A 22,073-nucleotide genomic window follows, 5' to 3' on the forward strand; every position below is an offset into this window, starting at 1 on the left:
TTGAGAAGTGTTCCTTCCCTCCTCTTCAATTTTTTGGAAAATTTTGATAAGGATTAGTATTCTTCACATGTTTGGTACAATACACCAGTGAAGCCTTCAGGTTCAGGACTTTTCTTCGGGAGAGTTTTGACTAGTGATTCAACCTCATTAGATTTCTATTTGGTATTTGTTTCCTCATGATTGATTCTCGGTACATTTTGTATTTCTAGGAATTCCCCCATTCCATCTAGGTTGTCCAAGTTTTTGCTGTACGTTTCTTCATAGTATTCTCTTGTAGTCCTTTTTATTGCTTTTTTAAAAGTGTTTTATTTTTTATTTTTGACACAGAGAGCATGAGCAGGGGAGGGGCAGAGAAAGAGGGAGACACAGAATCCGAAGCAGCCTCCAGGCTTTGAGCTGTCAGCACAGAGCCTGACACGCTGCTCGAACCCACAAACCGCGAGATCATGACCTGAGCCAAAGTCGGATGCTCAACCGACTGAGCCACCCAGGCGCCCCAGTCCTTTTTATTTCTGTAGATTCAGTAGCAATGTCCTGTCACTTCTGATCTTAGTAATTTGAGTCTCCTCTTTCTCAGTCTACCTAGCTGAAGGTTTGCCAATTTTGTTGATCTTCTCAACCAAGTTTTGGTTTCATTGATTTTCTCTATTTTCTTCTTCATTTATCTCTGCTCTAATGTTTATTATTTTCTTTCTTCCGCTAGGTTTGGATTTCGTCCCTCTTTCTCGATTTCTGAGGTTGTGAAGTCAGGTTGTTGATTTGAGGTCGTCCTTGTGTCTTAATGTAAGCATATGTACATACATTCTCCCTTAGCAATGCTTTTACTGCTCTCTGTATGTTTTGGTAAGTTTATCCTTTTCATTTCTCTCAAGAACTTTTTTTTAATGTTTATTTTTGAGAGAGAGGGAGAGACAGAGCATGAGTAGGGGAGGGGCATAGAGAGGGAGACAGAATCCAAAGCAGGCTTCAGGTTCTAAGCTGTCAGCACAGAGCCTGATGCAGGACTTGAACTCAAGAACTGCGAGATCATGACCTGAGCTGAAGTCCGACGCTCAGCCCACTGAGCCACACAGGTGCCCCTCACTCAAGTACTTGTAAATTTCTCTTGTGATGCCTTCTTTGACCCATTTGAGCTATTTTTTAATGTTTATTTTTGAAAGACAGAGTGTGAACAGGGGGGACAGAGAGAGAGAGAGGGAGACACAGAACCGGAAGCGGGCTCCAGGCTCCCCTGTCTGCACAGAGCCTGACGTGGGGCTTGAACTCACAAACCATGAGATTGTAACGTAAGCCAAAGTCAGACGCTTAACCGACTAAGCCACCCTGGTGCCCCAATTTGAGCTATTTTAAAGTATGGTAATTAACATTGCTGTCAGAGAAAAGGTGCCGTTGCTGAAGAGAAACCATATGCTGTTGGGGTTGATGAGGGCAAAGGAAGTCCTTGTGCAGTTACAGTTACTGCACCCACCCATCCGCTTCTCTGTGTTTGAATAAAATGATAGCAATTTGAAATACCTGGAAGTAAAATCTAACTAAAATAATGAGAAAAGATAAATTAACCAGCTGCTTCAAAGAGTATGCAAGTTCTACGTGGAGAATAGCTGTCGTTGTCTTTATACTCTCCTCTGTTTCTTGGTGTTTTACAAATAGGCTGGGGTACATAACAGAATAGCGGGCGATTGAAGGACACATGGCTGCATGCACCTTTGTGATATCCTTGGCAGTCGTGACACTGTTGGATGTGACTGTGCATGTGTTGAGCTGAATTGTGTGGCCGTGGGGATTGCTGTGGCTGAGGAGTGTGTGTCCTTGTGACATGGATTCTGCCACTGTTCCAGCCTCCGCACCTCATGCCATAGAGACCTGCTCCCTAGTGGGTGCAGTTGTGCATCACTAATGATGCTTCTCAGCAGGAGGACACTTTGGTTCCTTATGGGAACACTGGAGCTCGAGGAGACCTTGGGACAGGCCCTGGAGAGAGAGAGACATGCTGCTGAGGCCCAAGGATTACGATTCCCCATAGGAAAGACTGGGCTGGGCCTTTGTTTCATGGCCACAGCATTCCCAAAGGATTGACAGGACTCAGCATCTAGTCACGGTCACTGCCAAGATCTCTCATAGGGAAAGGATACAGGGGCAGATTAGTGAGAGGAATAGGTCCATGGGCCCAAGTTTGGGAAACAAGGCCCAAGCTTTTGGGTTCTCCCACTGGAGGCACACAGGGTGCACTTCATGAATTTTTTGTGACAGCTCATGTAAATTGTTGCCAGCCAGGGAGGCTCAGTACAGAAACAGTGCCAAGGTTTGTATCGGGGAACTGCTCACACAACTACTGCCTGCCTGTCACATGCCAACATTCCAGACTCCCAGAAGGAGGGCAGGAGTTCTGCTTGAACTACATTGCTTATACAAACAGTATAGACGTAGCCAACGTTTCAAAGGACAGAAGTCGGGCCTGCTGTGTTAACTCTTGTCTACAGTCCAGGCCTTTGGCCCTTGGTTTACAGCAAAATAGTTATCAGTGGGAACCATATGGCAGGATGAGACCATCTGCCAGTGCTGATCTCTGTTATGATGTTTAAGGATAGTGGACTTTGGAAAAAAGAAAGGCTTTTCTTAGAAAGCCAGCTGGATTCCTCCTTAAACTTCTGTGTCCACCTTTTTGGCTGGCCTATCAATTCAGACACAACACAACTCTGCCCAGTAACTGGAAGTTGACCCGAATGTCTCCCACAGCTCAGGCAGTGTCAGCACATGTGACACACACAGGAAGTACAGTCCCAAAGGAGGCAGAGAGGGCACAGCTGTCAGGGTGTCCTGAGCACACATTGGTGCATCAGGCAGTTCAGGCTCAGAGGTCCCTGTGTGGCTTCTAATGTGGCCCCTTCTGCCCCTAGAGTTCTCTGTCCTGTCCAGATAATTTAGTTCAGTCCTTGACTTTAGAAGGACTGCCTCACTCCCAGATGGCTTGCCTGCCCTGACCCCCTGCTTCATTCGCCTGGACAGTGTCTCCAGGAGCTCCGTATGGGAATAACAGAGCCAGACTCACATGGGTCAGCCCAGCCGTCTGCGCTCAGACACTCACAGCACTTTAGAAAGGTGGCGTGAGGTTTCCTTCAGGAAGGATTCTGAGAAACAAGGTTGACATTGGCCTCTGCCTTCCCCATCACCTCACTAGACACCAGACTTGTGTCCCACTTAGCCATTATAACATGACATTTTAAAACCAGCCCCTCCTCTCATCCAGACCTTTCCTGTGGAAGAGGCGTGCAGAAGAGGAATAACAACATTTCCATGGAAAACATTTTGATACAACTTACTCAGACACATCCCATTTAAAAGTTGTTCAGGACGAGACGCTAAGTTTTCAAAAATGAATTTGCACAACCTCCCACTCATTTTGTCCTGATGATTTATCCAGCAAGCGGCCCGGAAGAGAGGAGCATGTTTCTGGAGACCGCCACCTTAGTACAGTGTGCATACCAGGAGGAAGGGCAAGGGAGGTGGGTCAGGCTTCCAGAAAGCAGATGAGAGTTGTGATGAGAGTTGTGACATCAGAGCCTGATGTCGGGGGTGGACAGAGAGGCCACTGTCCCTGTGTTGTGCCCTCCCCAAACGAACAGCTTTTGGTAGGAATCACAAGTTAGCAGTACAGTCGGTCTGTGTATCAGACGATCGCTGCAAACATTTATGTCTGTTTTTACCATCCACGCGTCGATCCAGAAGCAAGAGCACAAAACAGAAAGACTGCGGCCTCCCCCTCCTTTTTTTAATCATTACAAATTTACTCAGACCCCGAGCAGTAAATTCAGCATTTATAGTGTTGGCATTAGGGCTGCCAAGCAAGATCATGGGCTAGAATGCAGGAGAGGCTAGGGGAGTGGTACGCCAAGGCAAGAGCACCCACACTGGAAAGACCCTGATCTGTGATACCCATTTCCAAAGTCTGAGTGCACATCAGGTGGCCTAAAACTTTTAACCGTCGAGATTTTAAGCTTGAAGCATGCCCCTACCTTTATTTTCATGTGATGTCATTCATGTAAACTCCACAAATTCACAGCTGTATTTCTTCCCAATATTTACAAGTACTTCCAACAGTTCCTGAAACACTTCATTCACAATTTATTCAGTGTGTTTGTATGAATTAATGACGAGCTCCTCACTGCAACTGTTACTGTCCATAGAGAAAATATACATCACACCCCATGCATTTCCTGTTATCTGACTTGCCACAGTTTGCTTTCCTGAAAGGTCCCTATTTCCTTATAAACCACACCTTTGCCATGTTGGCAATCTCTCTTTTCTCACAAAAATACAAGACCAGGAGTGTTAACACTTGTTTGTGTCATGCCTCTACATCCAGGGCCTAGGATGTCCTGGTTAGCTTTAAACCTAACTGTATACATTTTGAGACTAAAATGCTGGGTATATGAGGGCTGCTCAGAAAATAGCATCAAGGTGCGACTGGGTGGCTCAGTCGGTTAAGCATCCGATTCTTGGTTTCAATTTGGGTCATGATCTCAAGATTTGTGGGTGTGAGCCCTGCATCGGGCTCCACACTGACAGCACAGGGCCTGCTTGGGAGTCTCCCTCCCTCTCTCTCTCTCTCTGTCTCTCCCCGACTTGCATGCACACACTTGCTCTCAAAATAAATAAAAACTTAAAAAAAATAAAATAAAATCATACCAGAAAGAAAAGTCCTTGAATTTGTACAAACCTAGTAACCCTGACAGAATAAGTGTTGCCTAAGTTGGTAATTAGTTGATTTCACAGTCCATAATCGCAATGGGATTTTTTAATATATCCCCAGAGTGAAAAGTAAAAAAGAACATTTCTTAGTATCCATGTTGGGGGATCACATGGAAATGCTGACAGCCTGAGAATGAGAGTCAAGTGCTCGCTGTCTGTTTTGAGGGTACTCTTGATTAAAAGGGGCAGGAATCACTACAATAGTCTAGAACTCAGTGTCCAGTCTGCTTTTTGTATGTCTCATGCATATTTGACAGTTAATGAATTTGAACCGAGAAGTCTGTGGGGAAGACATTTAGGGAAATATTCCCAGACTTACCCACATTTCTGTAATGAAATCCGGTATAACCATCTCCAACTCCATCTATACATTTCATTATGTCACAGGTCTCTATTCTTAATTCAAAACTTACTGTCCAGGTCACGCGGAGAAGTAAGGAAAAGAGAAAATTGCAGGAGATAAAGATTGCTCTTTGTAGAGTTTTGCATACTTACCAAATTTTGCATCAAACAAGACTATTTTAGTAAGAAAAATAAGTGATATCCACTATGTGCCATACTAGAACAGTAAGAAAATAGCTAAAGTTCTGTTGTTCTAACGATACAGAAAAACTACGGTTTTGTTAATCTCAGCCTGTCAGTAGCCATGCTATTGGCTAGGAATGCCTGGGGGCACTCCCCTGAGCCATACTACTTGCGGTGAGCCCCCACAGACATGTCCCATCCAGAGCTAGTGTTGTGACTGGACTGTTCCTTGTGGTTCTTCATATGACTGTAAGATGCACCTCACAAAGGCCATCATGGAACTTACAAGAACTAGGTTTAATACAAGTCCTGGAGAGTACATAGCACACCTGGGCCACATAGCAAGGTTGTGAGTACAGAGAGCATGCACACCGGGTATTCTACATATGTTGGGGTCAAGGGTGGAGGGTGGTTCCCTACCTATTGGTTCTATTGGCAATTGTATTATACAACCAGCAAGGTTTATTCCAGATGGAGCTTTGAAGTGGATGTACTGTCAGGCACTTACCTACAATACAGAAGAGTTAAGTTTTCTGTAACATTAAAAAAAAAAAGCACCTTTCTGTAACATTAAAAGTGCACTTGAAATTACTATGGTTCAAATAAACTACAAAGAAAGAAAAATAAATGGGAAAATTGGGGGAACACTATTCAAACTTATGCACTCTAGCTGAAAGACTTGGAGAGTTATTTCTCACATGAACATTTTTTTTTGTGAAAGAACTGAAAATTCACTATTGAGGGGTCCATTTTTTTAAGTTTATTTATTTTGAGAGACAGAGAGCAGGGGAGGGAAACAGAGAATCCCAAGCAGGCTCCATGCACAGAGCCCAACACAGAGCTTGAACCTACGAACTGTGAGATCATGACCTGAGCTGAAGTTAAGAGTCAGACACTCAATCAACTGAACCACCCAGGCACTCGTAGGGGTCCATTTTTATTTTTTTTTTAATGTTTATTATTTTTGAGAGAGAGACAGAGCATGAATAGGGGAGAGGCAGAGAGAGAGGGAAACACAGAATCGGAAGCAGGCTCCAGGCTCCGAGCCATCAGCCCAGAGCCCTACGCGGGGCTCGAACTCACAGACCGGGAGATCGTGACCTGAGTTGAAGTCGGACGCTTAACCGACTGAGCCACCCAGGCGCCCCAGGGGTCCATTTTTTAAATGAGGTAATGACAAACACAATACCATATTTATATCTTCTATATTTCTTTCCTGGCATGAATTTCCTGGAGTATTATATATAAATCAGTGCAAGGTTTTCCAACATTACTTACAATTATGGAACTCCCCTCTAAAAAGTATGACTTAACTAATTTTTCAAATATTCCATGCCTTTCTGGAGCTACTACCCAGTGTGCATCCTCACATAGTTTCGAAAGGATGAGGGCCACTTGAAGGCTTTCCCACACTGTTGACATGTGGGGTGTCTCTCCCGTGTGCATCCTCAAGTGCTTCTGTAAGGACGAGGACCAGCTGAAGGCTTTCCCACATTGTGTACATTCATAAGGCTTCTCTCTGGTGTAGGTCCGCACGTGGCCTTGGAAGAATCTGGAAGAACTGAAGGCTCGCCCACAATTTTTACATTTATACAGTTTCTCTTCAGTGTGAATTCTCACATGTTCTCAAAAGGTTGAGGGCCAACTGAAGGCTTTCCCGCACTGTTTGCACTCGTAAGGTTTCTCTCCAGTGTGGGTTCTCACATGCCCCTGGAAGGACTTGGGGGAACTGAACAATTTCTCACAGTGCCCACAGTTAAACAGCTTCTCCCCAATTTGCACTCTCACATGTATATGGAAGGTTTAGGGCTGAAAGCTTTCCCACACTCCTTACACTCATAGGGCTTCTCTCTAGTGTGAGTCTTTTAGTGTCTTTGAAAAGACTGGGGATAACTGAAGGGTTTTTCACGTTGTTTACACTTACAGGGCTTCTTCCCAGTGTGTGTTATCACGTGTCTTCGGAAGGTTGAAGGATAACTGAAGGCTTTCCCACATTCCTTTCACTTATATGGCTTCTCCCCAGTATGAGTTCTCGTGTGTCTGGTAAGACTGGTGATCTCTGGGACGGCTGTACCGCAATGCTTGCATTTATAGGTTTTCTCCCCTGTGTGACTCTTTATATGTTGAGAGAGGGAGTAGGGATGCCAGAAAGTTTTCCCACATGACTCACATTCATAGGGCTTCTCTCCAGTGTGTGTTATCATGTGTCTTGGAAAGACTGAAGGATAAATAAAGCCTTTTCCACATTCCTTACGTTTATATGGCTTTTCTCCTGTGTGCATTTGCACATGCCCAGTAAAACTGGAGAACTGACTGAAGGCTTGCCTGCACCACTTGCATTCATAGGTTTTCCCCTGAAGTGTGTATCTTCCTATGTTGAGTGAGGGAGTAAGAATGGTAAAAGTCTCTTCCAAGTAATTTGCATTCATACGGCTTCAGTGTGTGTTATCATGTGTCTTTGAAAGATTGAGGGATAAATGAAGGCTTTCCCACATTCCTTGCACTTATATGGCTTCTCCCCAGTGTGAGTTCTCATGTGTCTAGTGAGACTGGAGAATTCATGGAAGGTTTTCCTACATTGCTTGCATTCATTATTTTCCTCTGTGGTGTGAATCCTGATATGTTGAGTGAGGGAGCAGAAATAAGGAAAGGTTTTACCACATAATTTACACCCATAGGGTTTCTCTCCAGTGTGAGTTCTCAGGCATGTGGGACAAATGAAGGCCTGCTTGCATTCCTGACATGGATATGTTTTTTGCCCACAGTGAGATCTGACATGCCTCTTAAGGGAAGAAAGATGTATGAAGCCATTTCCACACTTGGTGCATTCATAGAGTTTTACTCCAGTAGAAATATTCTTGCGGGAATTAAGATGGGGACAGTGGCTGCACGTGTCTCTGTGTTGATTTCCTTCATTGCTTTCATAGAATCTGTCACAGGATTTCTGTTAAAAGAAGTACATTATCAATGTTATGTTTATTAGTGATTTGTTATTAGCAACTAGTAAGTATTATAACTAGATGACTAACTTCATTTTAGTATACAGGAAGTTTTTCTACCCTCTGTGGATTGTCTTAGAGTTCATTAAATGCCCTGGAAGTGACCTCAGCATGTTCACTGTTCATTACTATTTGTTATGGATGGGGTCTTCCTAGAATCATTTCTAACTGAATTATGCTTCAAACATTCAATGTCTCAGTCAAGTTTTTGAAAACTTTCTTAAAATTCTAAATAAATAGATTTGGAGCTGGATTTTTTTTTTTTTTAAAGTTCATGACCTACTAAAATTCTGTCCTGGGATTGCGACTTTTTTATCTTGTGAACGCAACTCACCTCAGATGTCTTGCATGGTTTCCATGCTGATCTTCAATGCTATGGTCTTCCCAATTTTTTCTAAAACGTAGGCACAAGAATTATTTCTTGTGAATTTCGCCATTTTCTGTTCATTAGATATTTTTTTCTCAAGTGCATCCTGTGGAACCAACCCACTGGCTTTAAACAGTGTCTTGTAATCAGAAACAAAAAGGTGAATGAACATATTAGAGGAAGAAGACACTTCTGAGCAAAGAAAGACTTTGATGACTTTAGTGCTTTCAAAACTTCATCAATGGTAGGCAAAAGGGGTCAACATAGTACACTAGTAATGACTGTCACAAGGTTTCCAAGAAGAAACCTCTCTGTGAACCAAAACAACACATGAAGGCAATACCCAGACTATTGAAACCAAAAGAGCTTCAGGGCTTCTAAACCAAGACAAAAATAAAACCTCAGTTGTTTTTTTGGTTTTTTTTTTTTTTTTTTTGGAAAAGACTCAAGTTTTTATTCCAAACTCATTGCTCTTTTTTTTTCTAAATATGTGTATTTATTTATTTTTCAATATATGAAGTTTATTGTCAAATTGGTTTCCATACAACACCCAGTGCTCACCCCAAAAGGTACCCTCCTCAATACCCATCACCCACCCTCCCCTCCCTCCCACCCCCCATCAACCCTCAGTTTGTTCTCAGTTTTTAAGAGTCTCTTATGCTTTGGCTCTCTTCCAATCTAACCTCTTTTTTTTTTTTTTTTGTCCTTCCCCTCCCCCATGGGTTTCTGTTAAGTTTCTCAGGATCCACATAAGAGTGAAACCATATGGTATCTGTCTTTCTCTGTATGGCTTATTTCACTTAGCATCACACTCTCCAGTTCCATCCATGTTGCTACAAAGGGCCCTATTTCATTCTTTCTCATTGCCACGTGGTACTCAATTGTGTATATAAACCACAATTTCTTTATCCACTCATCAGTTGATGGACATTTAGGCTCTTTCCATAATTTGGCTATTGTTGAGAGTGCTGCTATAAACATTGGGGTACAAGTGCCCCTATGCATCAGTACTCCTGTATCCCTTGGGTAAATTCCCAGCAGTGCTATTGCTGGGTCATAGGGTAGGTCTATTTTTAATTTTTTGAGGAACCTCCACACTGATAAACCCTCAGTTTAATGAATACATTTCCACTACCATGGAGACATGATTAGATTCTAGATCTGTGATGGCTGTGACCACATCTGTCTTATTTACCAGTGTATTCCTTTTCCACATTTCAAACCTAAGAAAAGCACAGATGAGAGATATTTGTTGGCCTGAAGCCATCCTTACCCACTGAGACCAGCATCACATCTCTGTAGAGGTTCTTCTGCACAGAATCCAGCAAAGACCACTCCTCCAAGGTGAAGTCCACAGCCACATCCTCAAAGACCACTGAGTCCTGACATATTCAAGTGTGTGGAGGAAGAAGGGTAAGTCTGAAAGCACTGGGGAACTAAATCGATTCATAGAAGGTTCAAAACGGAACTTCTGGTCTCACAATACGTGACCTGACTGCTAATAGGCTTTCTTGAGCCACTAAGGAATCAACCTTAAATCTACATTTATTATGACCACTCTTGTCTTACTCCTTTCTATCATTAGGCCCCAGACAGATATGCCATGCATATGAAATAAATACTTCTGTTGGAAAGTATGCAGTAAAAGGGTAACAGAGTTCAATTATCCAAACCTATTTCAATAATCCTTTAGAACTCATTAAACTGAGTCCTAAAGCACATTCTTTAGGACTAGCCCTTGACCAGCTCCTGGGAGGAAACATGCAAGCCCTTGAAATACAATGGTAACTCTGTGCATATAGGTGGGGCCTTGGGCTGTGGCAGAGCTCATGCTAACAATATGATTATTTTTTTAAATTTACATCCAAGTTAGTTAGCATATAGTGCAACAGTGATTTCAGGAGTAGATTCCTTACTGCCCTTTACCCATTTAGCCCATCCCCCCACCCTCAACCCCTCCATTAATGCTCTGTTCTCCATATTTAAGAGTCTCTTATGTTTTGTCCCCCTCCCTGTTTTTATATGATTTTTGCTTCCCTTCCCTTATGTTCACCTGCTTTGTATCTTAAATTCCACATATGAGTGAAGTCCTATGACATTTGTCTTTCTCTGACTAATTATGGTTAGTATAATACCCACTAGTTCCATTCACATAGTTGCAAATGGCAAGATTTCATTTTTTTTTTTTTTATTGTCGAGTAATACTCCATTGTATATATACCACATCTTTTTTATCCATTCATCTGTCGATGGACATTTGGGCTCTTTCCATACTTTGGCTGTTGTTGATAATGCTGCTATAAACATTGGGGTGCATGTGCCCCTTCAAAACAGCACACCTGTATCCCTTGGATAAATATCTAGTAGTGCAACTGCTAGCTCATAGGGTAGTTCTATTTTTAATTTTTTGAGGAACCCCCATACTGTTTTCCAGAGTGGCTGTTTCCCACCAGCAGTGCAAAAGAGATCCTCTTTCTCTGCATCCTTGCCAACATCTGTGTTGCCTGAGTTGTTAATGTTAGCCATTCTGACAGGTGTGAGTTAGGTTCTCATTGTGGTTTATATTTCCCTGTTGATGAGTGATGTTGAGCATTTTTTCATGTGTCGGTTGGCCATCTGGATGTCTTCTTTGGAAAAGTGTATACTCATATCTTTTGCCCATTTCTTCCCTGGATTTTTTTTGGGGTGTTGAGTTTGATAAGTTCTTTATAGATTTTTGATACCCTTTATCTGATATGTCATTTGCAAATATCTTCTCCCATTCTGTCAGTTGCCTTTTAGTTTTGCTGTTTTCCTTCGCTGTGCAGAAGCTTTTTATTTTGATGAGGTCCCAGTAGTTCATTTTTGCTTTTGTTTCCCTTGCCTCCAGAGACATGTTGAATAAGAAGGTGCTGCAGCCAAGGTCAAAGAGGTTTTTCCCTGCTTTCTCCTCGAGGATTTTGATGGCTTCCTGTCTTCCATTTAGGTCTTTCATCCATTTTGAGCTTCTTTTTGTGTAGGGTGTAAGAAAGTGGTCCAGATTCATTTTTCTGCCTGTCGCTGCCCAGTTTTCCCAGCACCACTTGCTGAAGAGACCTTCCATTGGATATTCTTTCCTGCTTTGTCTTCTCTATTCTTGATCTACGTGTCTGTTCTTGTGCCCATACCATACTGTCTTGATGATTACAGCTTTGTAATACAGCTTGAAGTCCGGGATTGTGATGCCTCCTGCTTTGATTTTTTTTTTTTTCAAGATTGCTTTGGCTACGGGGCGCCTGGGTGGCGCAGTCGGTTAAGCGTCCGACTTCAGCCAGGTCACGATCTCGCGGTTCGTGAGTTCGAGCCCCGCGTCAGGCTCTGGGCTGATGGCTCGGAGCCTGGAGCCTGTTTCCGATTCTGTGTCTCCCTCTCTCTCTGCCCCTCCCCCGTTCATGCTCTGTCTCTCTCTGTCCCAAAAATAAATTAAAAAAAACGTTGAAAAAAAAAAAAAAGATTGCTTTGGCTATTTGAGAACTTTTCTGGTTCCATACAAATTTTAGGATTGTTTGTTCTAGCTCTGTGAAGAATGCTGGTGTTATTTTGATAGGGATTGCATTGAATATTTTTCCATTTTTTGGTGTCTTCAATTTCTTTCATAAGCTTTCTATACTTTTCAGTGTATAGATTTTTTACCTCTTTGGTTGGATTTATTCCTAGGTATTTTATGGGTTTTGGTGCAATTGTAAATGGGATCGATTCCTTGATTTCTCTTGGTGTATAGGAATGCAACAGATTTCTGTGCATTGATTTTATATCCTCCAATGTTGCTGAATTCATGGATCAGTTCTAGCAGTTTTTTTGGTGGAATCTTTTGGGTTTTCCATATAGAGTATCATGTCATCTGGGAAGTGTGAACGTTTGACTTCCTCCTGGCCGATTTGGATGCCTTTTATTTCTTTGTGTTGTCTGATTGCAGAGGCTAAGACTTCCAATACTATGTTGAATAACAGTGGCAAGAGTGGACATTCCTGTCGTGTTCCTGACCTTAGGGGGAAAGCTCTCAGTTTTTCCCCATTGAGGATGGTATTAGCATTGGGTTTTTCATATATGGCTTTTATGATCTCGAGGTATGATCCTTCTATCCCTACTTTTTGAGGGTTTTTATCAAGAAAGCATGCTGTATTTTGTTAAATGCTTTCTCTGCATCTACTGAGAGGATTGTGTGGTTCTTGTCCTTTCTTTTATTGATGTGATTGATTAATCATTGATTGTTTTGTGGATATTGAACCAGCCCTGCATCCCAGGTCTAAATCCCAGCTGGTCACGTGTGGGAGATGTAGGAGAAAAACATCAAAGGAAAAGACTTCAAAAGGGAAAGGCTGGAGCAGGTGCAAGGCCTTAGGACATGTTTTCACAGCTGAACGTGCCTGCTGCTCTTAAGGAATGCCTTGAGGCATTAGCATTGTCCAGGGCCGGATCCTCCTGCACGCCTGACCCTTCCTGGCTTCATAAAGAACAATTATCTAGAAATTCAACCTTGAAAAACAAAACCATTAAGTTGATTAATGCACTTGCTGAGCTGACTTTATGCACGTAGCCTTTAGCAATTTCCCTAGTAAAAGGGGGCTTCATTCTGGAGTCGGGGACTCATTCCGACTCGAGTATGAGGACCTTCACTTAACTGCATTTTGCTTGCAGACTCTTCTTTGCGACTCCAGCCATACTCTCTGCAACATCTGGTGTAGTTGGCAGGATACAGTGCAGCAAACAGTTTTCGAGACTACTTTTGGTTTACAGTCGCAAAGGACCAAAGTGGAGCGGTAGGACAGGTAAATCTCAGCTTTGGGATAGTGAAGTTACAGGAAACTCCCAATCTCATGATTAAGAGGCTTACTCTAAATCATTCTGTACTTTATTACAAACTTCAGGAGTGAAAGTAAAAAGGGGAACTTTTGATGAGCCCTGGTAGTTGGTTAGAAAACACTGCTGTTGATTTACCCCTTCTGGAAAAAATCTTTTAAACCTTAAACAATGGAGATTGATTACGAAAATGCTTAGATGCACTCATCAAAATGGAGATACCATTTCCTTAAAAGTCTGGTCTTTATGCTCCTTAATTGAGATGGCTTTACAGCCTTTACATCTGACACAGAACAAAATATAGGTTCACCTAAATGAAAACTCATCCGGAAGAAGGAGACGAGTCGGATTTTACATCCAATAGTTTTGAGGATGAGTCTCCTTCTGAAGGAATCAAGGCTGTAGCACCTGAGGAAAATACTTTACCAGGATGGCCTCTGCCACCACCCACAAATGATAATTTGGAGGCTACTGCCCCCCCCTTATAATAAAGTATACCCCCCCTCCTTTACCTGAGGATACAAAAATTCCTACTCATATTAAACAAAAAACTGCCTGTCCAGTTACTTTCAATCCTTTTTCTAATAACCAGCCCTGCATATTAGTTCCTCCCAGGGAGCATGAGGGCCCTATCATTACACCTCTGATGCGAGGGTTGATAAAGGCTAAAGAGGAAGGAGATTTAGAATTGATACAACCGGTATCGGAACTATTTCCATTTACTCTGAATGCTTTCCCGCCAAATGCACAATATGTTAATGTAGTCTACAATGCTGAATATTCTCAGATCCCTGTAAAAATCCTGAAGGATCTTCAAATGGCTTGTGCCCAATACAGAATTAACTCCCCTTATGCAGGGCTTACTTTCAGCATTTGCTGAGACCGAACGCTTGATCCCTAAAGATTGGAAAATGTTGGCTAGAACTGTTTTATCCCGTGCTGAATATTTATAATTTATGACTCGGTGGGAAGATCAGGCTAAGATTCAAGGGGAAAGAAACCTTCATGATGATATTCCTATTGACAAAAAACAACTTTTTGGACAAGGAGAATATTCTCAACTAAGAGATCAATGTGGTATGAGTGATCAAGCAACACAACAAGTACAAAATTGTTGCAAGATGGCTTGGCCACATATAGCTACTCCAGGCGAGGTTACCCCTTCATTTACTGAACCTTAAGTTGACTTTTTAGCAAGATTAAGAGATGTTTTGGAAAACAATTCCTCAAGAGGGCCTAAGGGATTTGTTGCTTCCCATTGTGCCTACGATAATGCTAATTTGGAATGCCAACAAGTTCTTCGTCCATCCGGTAAGAGCAGCTGCTGGGTCCACAGCTGACTATGTGAAAGCATGTGCTGATTTGGGCACCCCACTTTACAATATGAACCTACTTTAAAAGGGATGGGCCCTTTTATTTTTTTTATTTTTAAATTTTTTTTTTTAACGTTTATTTATTTTTGAGACAGAGAGAGACAGAGCATGAACGGGGGAGGGGCAGAGAGAGAGGGAGACACAGAATTGGAAGCAGGCTCCAGGCTCTGAGCCATCAGCCCAGAGCCCGACGCGGGGCTCGAACTCAAGGACCTCAAGATGGTGACCTGAGCTGAAGTCGGATGCTTAACCGACTGAGCCACCCAGGCGCCCCGGGATGGGCCCTTTTAAATCTAATACCGAATGCTCTGGTTATGGGAAAATCAGCCATAGGAAGAAAGACTGTCAAAAATGAAGGACAAATTTATGATAATAGTACCAGTACTAATAATCTACCCATATCGATACCTCCAACTGCTTTATGTCCTTATTGTGAAAAGGACATCATCGGGCCAATCGGCGCCATTCCAAATATCACACAGATGGGGCATTCTCTTCAATCTTCTAATATTGATCAAAATCAGGGAAACTTCTCACGGGGCCTAGCTCAGGGCCCAACAAACAAAATGAGCCTTTATCCAGTCAGCAATGGGTCTCAACACCGCAACACCGACGGGTCACAGACCTCCGTCATGCAACAACTGGGAGTGCTGTCTTCGATCTCCCTGCTATTCCCCGGTTGTTTCATAGCCATCTTTAGGTGTTGTTAAAGTTAGAACAGGGGTTTATGGGCCTTTGGAAAAAGACACAGTAGGCCTTATTTTTACACGGAGTAGTCTTACACTCAAAGGTATTCATGTATATCTGGTGTTATTGACTGTGATTATGAAAATGAAATTCAAGTTATGATATCGACCGATAACCCTTATACTATTCAACCAGGGGATAAAATTGCTCACTTACTTATTCTTCCTTATATAGGGGGCCAAAGCAATCCTGTTATTCTAAATGGAGGTTTTGGTAGTACTGGCAAACAACTATATTGGCAAACTTTTTTGAAAGATCCTCACCCTGAAATACATCTTAAAATTAATAATACATCTTTTATAGGATTAGTGGACACTGGAGCTGACCTAACCATCATATCTGAAAAGTTATGGCCTTCATCTTGGCCCGTCGACAACGTACCCGTAAGTTTTACAGGACTTGGCTCTTTAGGGGGAATAAAAAGAAGCCAACAAATTATGAGATGTGAAGGACCCAAGGATCAACTCTTAAACCCTATGTGGCTAACATTGCCATTAATCTGTGGGGCAGAGACTTACTTCAACAATGGGGTGCATATATTAATATCCCGTCTATATCTACTCAAAGTAAAAATATAATGTGCGTCATGGGATATGATGCATTGAGGAGATTAGGTAAAAATCAACGGGCATTAAAACACCCCTTGATATTTTCCCCAAACATAAAACCGTAGGGCTAGGATATCCAAATTTACCCTAACGGCCACTGCCAGAGAACAAAAATATGCGCTGCCTTTAAAATGGCTTATTGATGAGCCCATATGGATAGAGCAGTGGCTGCTTTCTCAAAAAAAAACTGGCAGCTTTAAAATCTTTAGTTTCCGAACAATTAGAAGCGGGACATATTGAACCCTCAACTAGTCCCTGGAATTCTCCAGGTTTTGTTATTTAAAAAAAAAAAAAATCTGGGAAATGGAGAATGCTGAGTGATCTCTGAGCCATAAATAAAATCATACAGCAAATGGGGCTCTACAGCCTGGCCTTCCGACGCCTGTTGTTATCCCTTGAGATTGGAAAATTATAGTTATTGATCTTAAGGATTGTTTCTTCTCCATTCCCTTAAGCCCTAAAGAATCTGAGCGATTTGCATTCTCCGTTCCTGTGGTTAATCATGAAGAGCCCATAAGCCGATTTCAATGGAAGGTTTTACCCCCAGGAATGTTAAATACTCCCACTCTTTGTCAGCTCTTTGTGGCAGAACCTCTCCAATATTTACAATCTCAGTTTCCTCATGTTAAGACCATCCATTACATGCATGGCATCCTATTAGCTTTACCCGAATGACATGATTTATATGCACTCTTTTTAGCAGCTCAGACAACCCTCTCAGAATATGGCCTTATTATTGAAGAAGACAAAATTCAGCTTGAAGATCCCTTATTCCATTTAGGTCAAAAATTAGTACAAAATTCAATAATGCTTCAAAATGTTCAAATTCGTAGAGATACTTTGCATACTTTAAATGACTTCCCGAAGTTATCAGGAGACATTAACTGGCTACGGCCTACTCTGGGCATACCTACTTATCAACTGACTCATCTTTTTGATCTACTTAAAGGGGATTCCAGTTTAAATAGCCCTGGAAAATTCCAGAAGCATCCCAAGAATTACAGTGGATTGAGCAGAAAATTGCTTCCAGTCAGCTTCCTCGAATTAACCCCTCACTACCCGTCTCTTTGTTAATTTTACCGTCACCCCATCCCCCTACAGGAGTGCTTTGGCAGGCTAATGGAATCATGGAATGGATATTTCTAGCCAACAAAGCCCTTAAAAAATTATCTACATATTTAGGCAAAATAGGAATGTTAATTTTTAAGGTTGAGAGAGACTTCGGGAAATAACAGCCCAAGACCCTGAGACAATCATAGTACCTCTATCTCATGCACAAATATCCATGGCATATCGACAGTGCATTTCATGGCAACTTGGGAGTTGCAGATTATATAGGTCCCATCGACAACCATTATCTAAATCCAAATTAATTGGATTTATCAAAACCACCTCCTTCATCATGCCTCGAGTTGTACAATCAGTACCTGTAAATGGACCTAATTACTTCATGGATGCCAACAAGTCTGGCTATTCTGCATATTATGATCCTACTTCTAAATGTGTAAAATCCCTGTATGCCTCAGTACAAAAGGCTGAACACTTTGCCATATTCTATTGCTTAAAGACGTTCCCTCCTCCATCAATATCTTAATGGATTCAGCCTATTCTAATCAAGTGATTGAAAATTTGGAAATCATTAATATTTACTCAGATGGCTCAGAATTGTCTGACTTATTCCTTCAGGTCCAATACTATCTTCAGCACCAATCCCATCCTATATACATTACTCACATATGATCTCCTTCTGGCCTCCCCAGCCCCTTGGCAGAAGGAAATGCTACAGCGGATTCCTTATTGACAGCCCCTGTTATTACAGCACAAGATTTTCACAATCTTACTCATTTTAATGCTAAAGGCCTAAGTAAACGCTTTTCTATTCCCCTTAAACAAGCTAGACAAATCATCACACACTGCCCTACTTGTGGGCCTATTGTCATTCCTCCATACTCCCAGGGGGTTAATCCCGGAGGTCAATAACCTAATGACTTATGACAAATGGGTGTTACTCATGTTCTGCAATTCGGCCGCCTTGCATATATGTACATGTATCATTAGATACATATTCCGGTTTTATATGGGCTACACCTTTGACAGGGAAAAAAGCAGCCCACGTTATACAGCATCTTTCAGAAGCGCTTGCACGACGGGGCTCCCCCGGAATCTTAAAACTGATAATGGCCCGGCTTATACTTCTCACACTTTCCTTGTATTTTGCCAAAAATGGGGCATTCCTTATAATCCACAGGGTCAAGCCATTATTGAACACACTGATCATACATTAAAAACCATGTTACAAAAACAAAAACGGGGATATGGCCTTGAATCCAAAGAATCAGTTAATGAAAACATTACTTACACTTAATTTTTTGGATTTAAGAGGTGAACAAGAGTTCACCGCAGCCGGAAAACCTCACACAATCTTTAATACCAGACCCCTTTCATAACCGATATTTTGGAAAAATGATAATAACCAATGGTGCCTGGATATGTTAAATTATGGGGTCAAGGATTTGCTCTTGTATCCACAGAGATACCTGGCTTCCAGCCTGGCGACCAAAACCACGATATGAACAGTTGGACGAAGAGAAAAAGATTCGACAGTTTTCGACCACTGGAGGAAGATATGGAAGAATTAAGCCTGGAACCCAAGATTATAAGGAAGGTAGAAATAAGAACCAAAAATACAATGAGAGCCAAACCTCCAACATGGGGACAAGTGAAGATGACTCAAGAAGCCTAACAGATCCTCCAAAAAACGGGAACACTTAAGACTTCTACTCTGTTTATTGCCATGATGTCGGTTGTTACTTTAACTGGGAGTGCTAAAGAGAATCACACATATTGGGCTTATATTCCAAATCCACCTCTTAATAGATTAATTGCATAGGATGATCCCTCTTTCCAGGCTTACGTAAATGATTCAGTCTGGTTGCCTGGACCTTATGATAATAGAGGTCCATTTAAACCAGAAGAAGGAAAAGTAATCCCTGAATATTCTGTAGGTGCAGATGGGCCACCTATATGCTTTGGAACAGGTGACCACTGTGTTTCATTCATAGGCATGGATAGCAGAAATACCCAGTGGGACTAATGTCCCCATATTGTATTTACTACAAGGGGTCTCCATGAGAAGTCAAAAAACTACATACAATTACCCTCCTAAATTGCCTCGATGTCAAGAAAAACCATAAATCCTGAGGAACGGATTAATTGGGAGCTCTGTAGAGGAGAAGTTGGTAGAGTTCTTCTTAATACTTCCAAAGGAAACGTCATCATTGATTGGGCCCCTGTAGGCTCTGCTCAGACCAAATACTCCAAAAAAGAGCTCTGATGGTGTCGATATCATGACATCCTTTCAGATATAACATCTGAACCCACTGTATGGCATGAAGGAGAGATGACTCCCCCCCCAGCCCACGTTTACCTGATGGGCCAGTTCATTCCGAGCTTTGGAAAATTGGTACTGGATCATTAGGCATGTCCTCTTGGAAAGGCTGCTTAATGTCTCAAGTAAATTCTCCCTCTCTTTTAGATTAAATGAGACTCATAAAATTCAAGCGTGTGTCAGACTTCCTTTTCTGTTTATGTTAGGTATGCCTCATTGGGACCCTGAAAACAATCTTCTTACTTGCCATGATTACTTTTTTTATACTTGTCTTAATTCTATTCCTTTAAACAGGAGAGACAAAGCTTATATATCCTTAAGGCATGAGATCGGGTTTGGATGCCTGTAATTATGGATTGGTCTTGGCAACACTCCCCTGAAATGTTTCTCATAGATGAAATATTGAAACGTGTATTACATCGCACCTGACGATTTGTAGCTTTACTGGTAACCGCTGTACTTGGGATGATAGCTATTGCAGCTACAGCTGGTTTTGCGCTGCACCAGACTGTACAAACTACCCACTTTGTACAACACTGGCATCAAAATTCAGAAAGACTATGGAACAGCCAACGGTTGATTGATAGCCAACTAGAGAGCCAATTATCTGACTTGCAACAAGCCGTTCTTTTTCTAGGAGATCAACTGATTAGTTTACAACAACAGGTAAAGCTTCAATGTGATTGGAACGTAACCACCTTTTGTGTCACTCTCCATGTATATAATCAGTCCAAGATATCATGGGACCTTGTGCATCGACACCTTCTTAAGGTAATACCTCCACTGATATAGCCCAATTGCAAAAGGACATTTATGATACATTCAAAAATAAACTTGAGAGGCTTTCTGGTGCTCCCTCTCTAGCTGAGATGACTAATTGAATCTCAGAATTGAATCCAATGAATTATACAAAACCTTTAAGCTTTTCTGCGATTGGTATTCTTATATTAATCTTTGTCTTATTTGGACATACCTAGTCTGGAGAAGAGGCCAATGACGAAGCCAAGAATATGCCTCACAAGCCTCTGTCTTTGTAGTTCAGCTTTGCCAAATGAAAGAAAAAGGGGAAGATGTGGGAGATGTAGGAGAAAAACATCAAAGGAAAAGACTTCAAAAGGGAAAGGCTGGAGCAGGTGCACGGCCTTAGGACATGTTTTCACAGCTGAACGTGCCTGCTGCTCTTAAGGAATGCCTTGAGGCATTAGCATTGTCCAGGGCCGGATCCTCCTGCACGCCTGACCCTTCCTGGCTTCATAAAGAACAATTATCTAGAAATTCAACCTTGAAAAACAAAACCATTAAGTTGATTAATGCACTTGCTGAGCTGACTTTATGCACGTAGCCTTTAGCAGTTTCCCTAGTAAAAGGGGGCTTCATTCTGGAGTCGGGCCTCATTCCGACTCGAGTATGAGGACCTTCACTTAACCATTTTGCTTGCAGACTCTTCTTTTGCGACTCCGGCCATACTCCCTGCAACAGTCATGGTGAATAGTTTTCTTAATGTATTGTTGGATCCGGTTGGCTAATTTTGAGGATTTTTGCATCCATATTCATCAGGGAAATTGGTCTATAGTTCTCCTTTTTAGTGGGGTCTTTGTCTGCTTTTGGAATCAAGGTAATGCTGGCTTCATAGAAAGAGTTTGGAAGTTTTCCTTCCATTTCTACTTTTTGGAACAGCTTCAAGAGAATAGGTGTTAACTCTTCCTTAAATGTTTGGTGAAAGCCATCTGGCCCTGGACTCTTGTTTTTTGGCAGATTTTTGATTACTAATTCAATTTCTTTACTGGTTATGGGTCTATTCAAATTTTCTATTTCTTCCTGTTTCAGTTTTAGTAGTGTATATGTTTCTAGGAATTTGTCCATTTCTTCCAGATTACCCATTTTATTGGCGTATAATTGCTCATAAATTCTATTATTTTTATTTCTGCTGTGTTGGTTGTGATCTCTCCTCTTTCATTCTTGATTGTATTTATTTGGGTCCTTTCCTTTTTCTTCTTGATCAAACTGGCTAGTGGTTTATCAATTTTGTTAATTCTTTCAAAGAACCAGCTTCTGGTTTCATTAATCCGTTTTTTTGTTTTTGTTTTTTTGGTTTCAATTGCACTGATTTCTGCTGTAATCATTTCCGGCCTTCTGCTGGTATGGGGTTTTATTTGCTGTTCTTTTTCCAGCTCTTTAAGGTGTAAGGTTAGGTTGTGCATCTGAGACCTTTCTTCCTTCTTTAGGAAGGCCTGGATTGCTATATACTTCCCTCTTATGACTGCCTTTGCCGTGTCCCAGAGGTTTTGGGTTATGGTGTTATCATTTTCATTGGCTTCCTGTACTTTTTAATTTCCTCTTTAACTTTTTGGTCAGCCCATACATTCTTTAGTAGGATGTTCTTTAGTCTCCAAGTATTTAACAGTGTGATTTCTGATGCATGCCTCCTTTTGTACACCCGGGGCCTTGGGGCACATTGTATCAGACTTCTAGAGGAACTGGATGCTAAGAAGCTAAGAC

The 22,073-nt window shown here is 41.8% G+C and overlaps 1 protein-coding gene across 1 annotated transcript in view; it reads right to left on the reverse strand.

Annotated features, from left to right (window-relative positions):
- Nucleotides 1–6,471: 6,471 nt before the first annotated feature.
- The window catches only part of LOC102961163 (zinc finger protein 709), a 38,941-nt gene continuing 23,339 nt past the window's right edge, over nt 6,472–22,073 (reverse strand). The window contains 3 exon segments of the mRNA XM_042977251.1: nt 6,472–8,218; nt 8,608–8,779; nt 9,914–10,022. Coding sequence (XP_042833185.1) covers nt 7,059–7,703 — 645 coding nt within the window. The 5' untranslated portion in view covers nt 7,704–8,218; nt 8,608–8,779; nt 9,914–10,022 and the 3' untranslated portion in view covers nt 6,472–7,058.

This window comes from Panthera tigris, chromosome A2, assembly GCF_018350195.1.
Source record: "Panthera tigris isolate Pti1 chromosome A2, P.tigris_Pti1_mat1.1, whole genome shotgun sequence".
Lineage (NCBI taxonomy): Eukaryota > Metazoa > Chordata > Mammalia > Carnivora > Felidae > Panthera > Panthera tigris.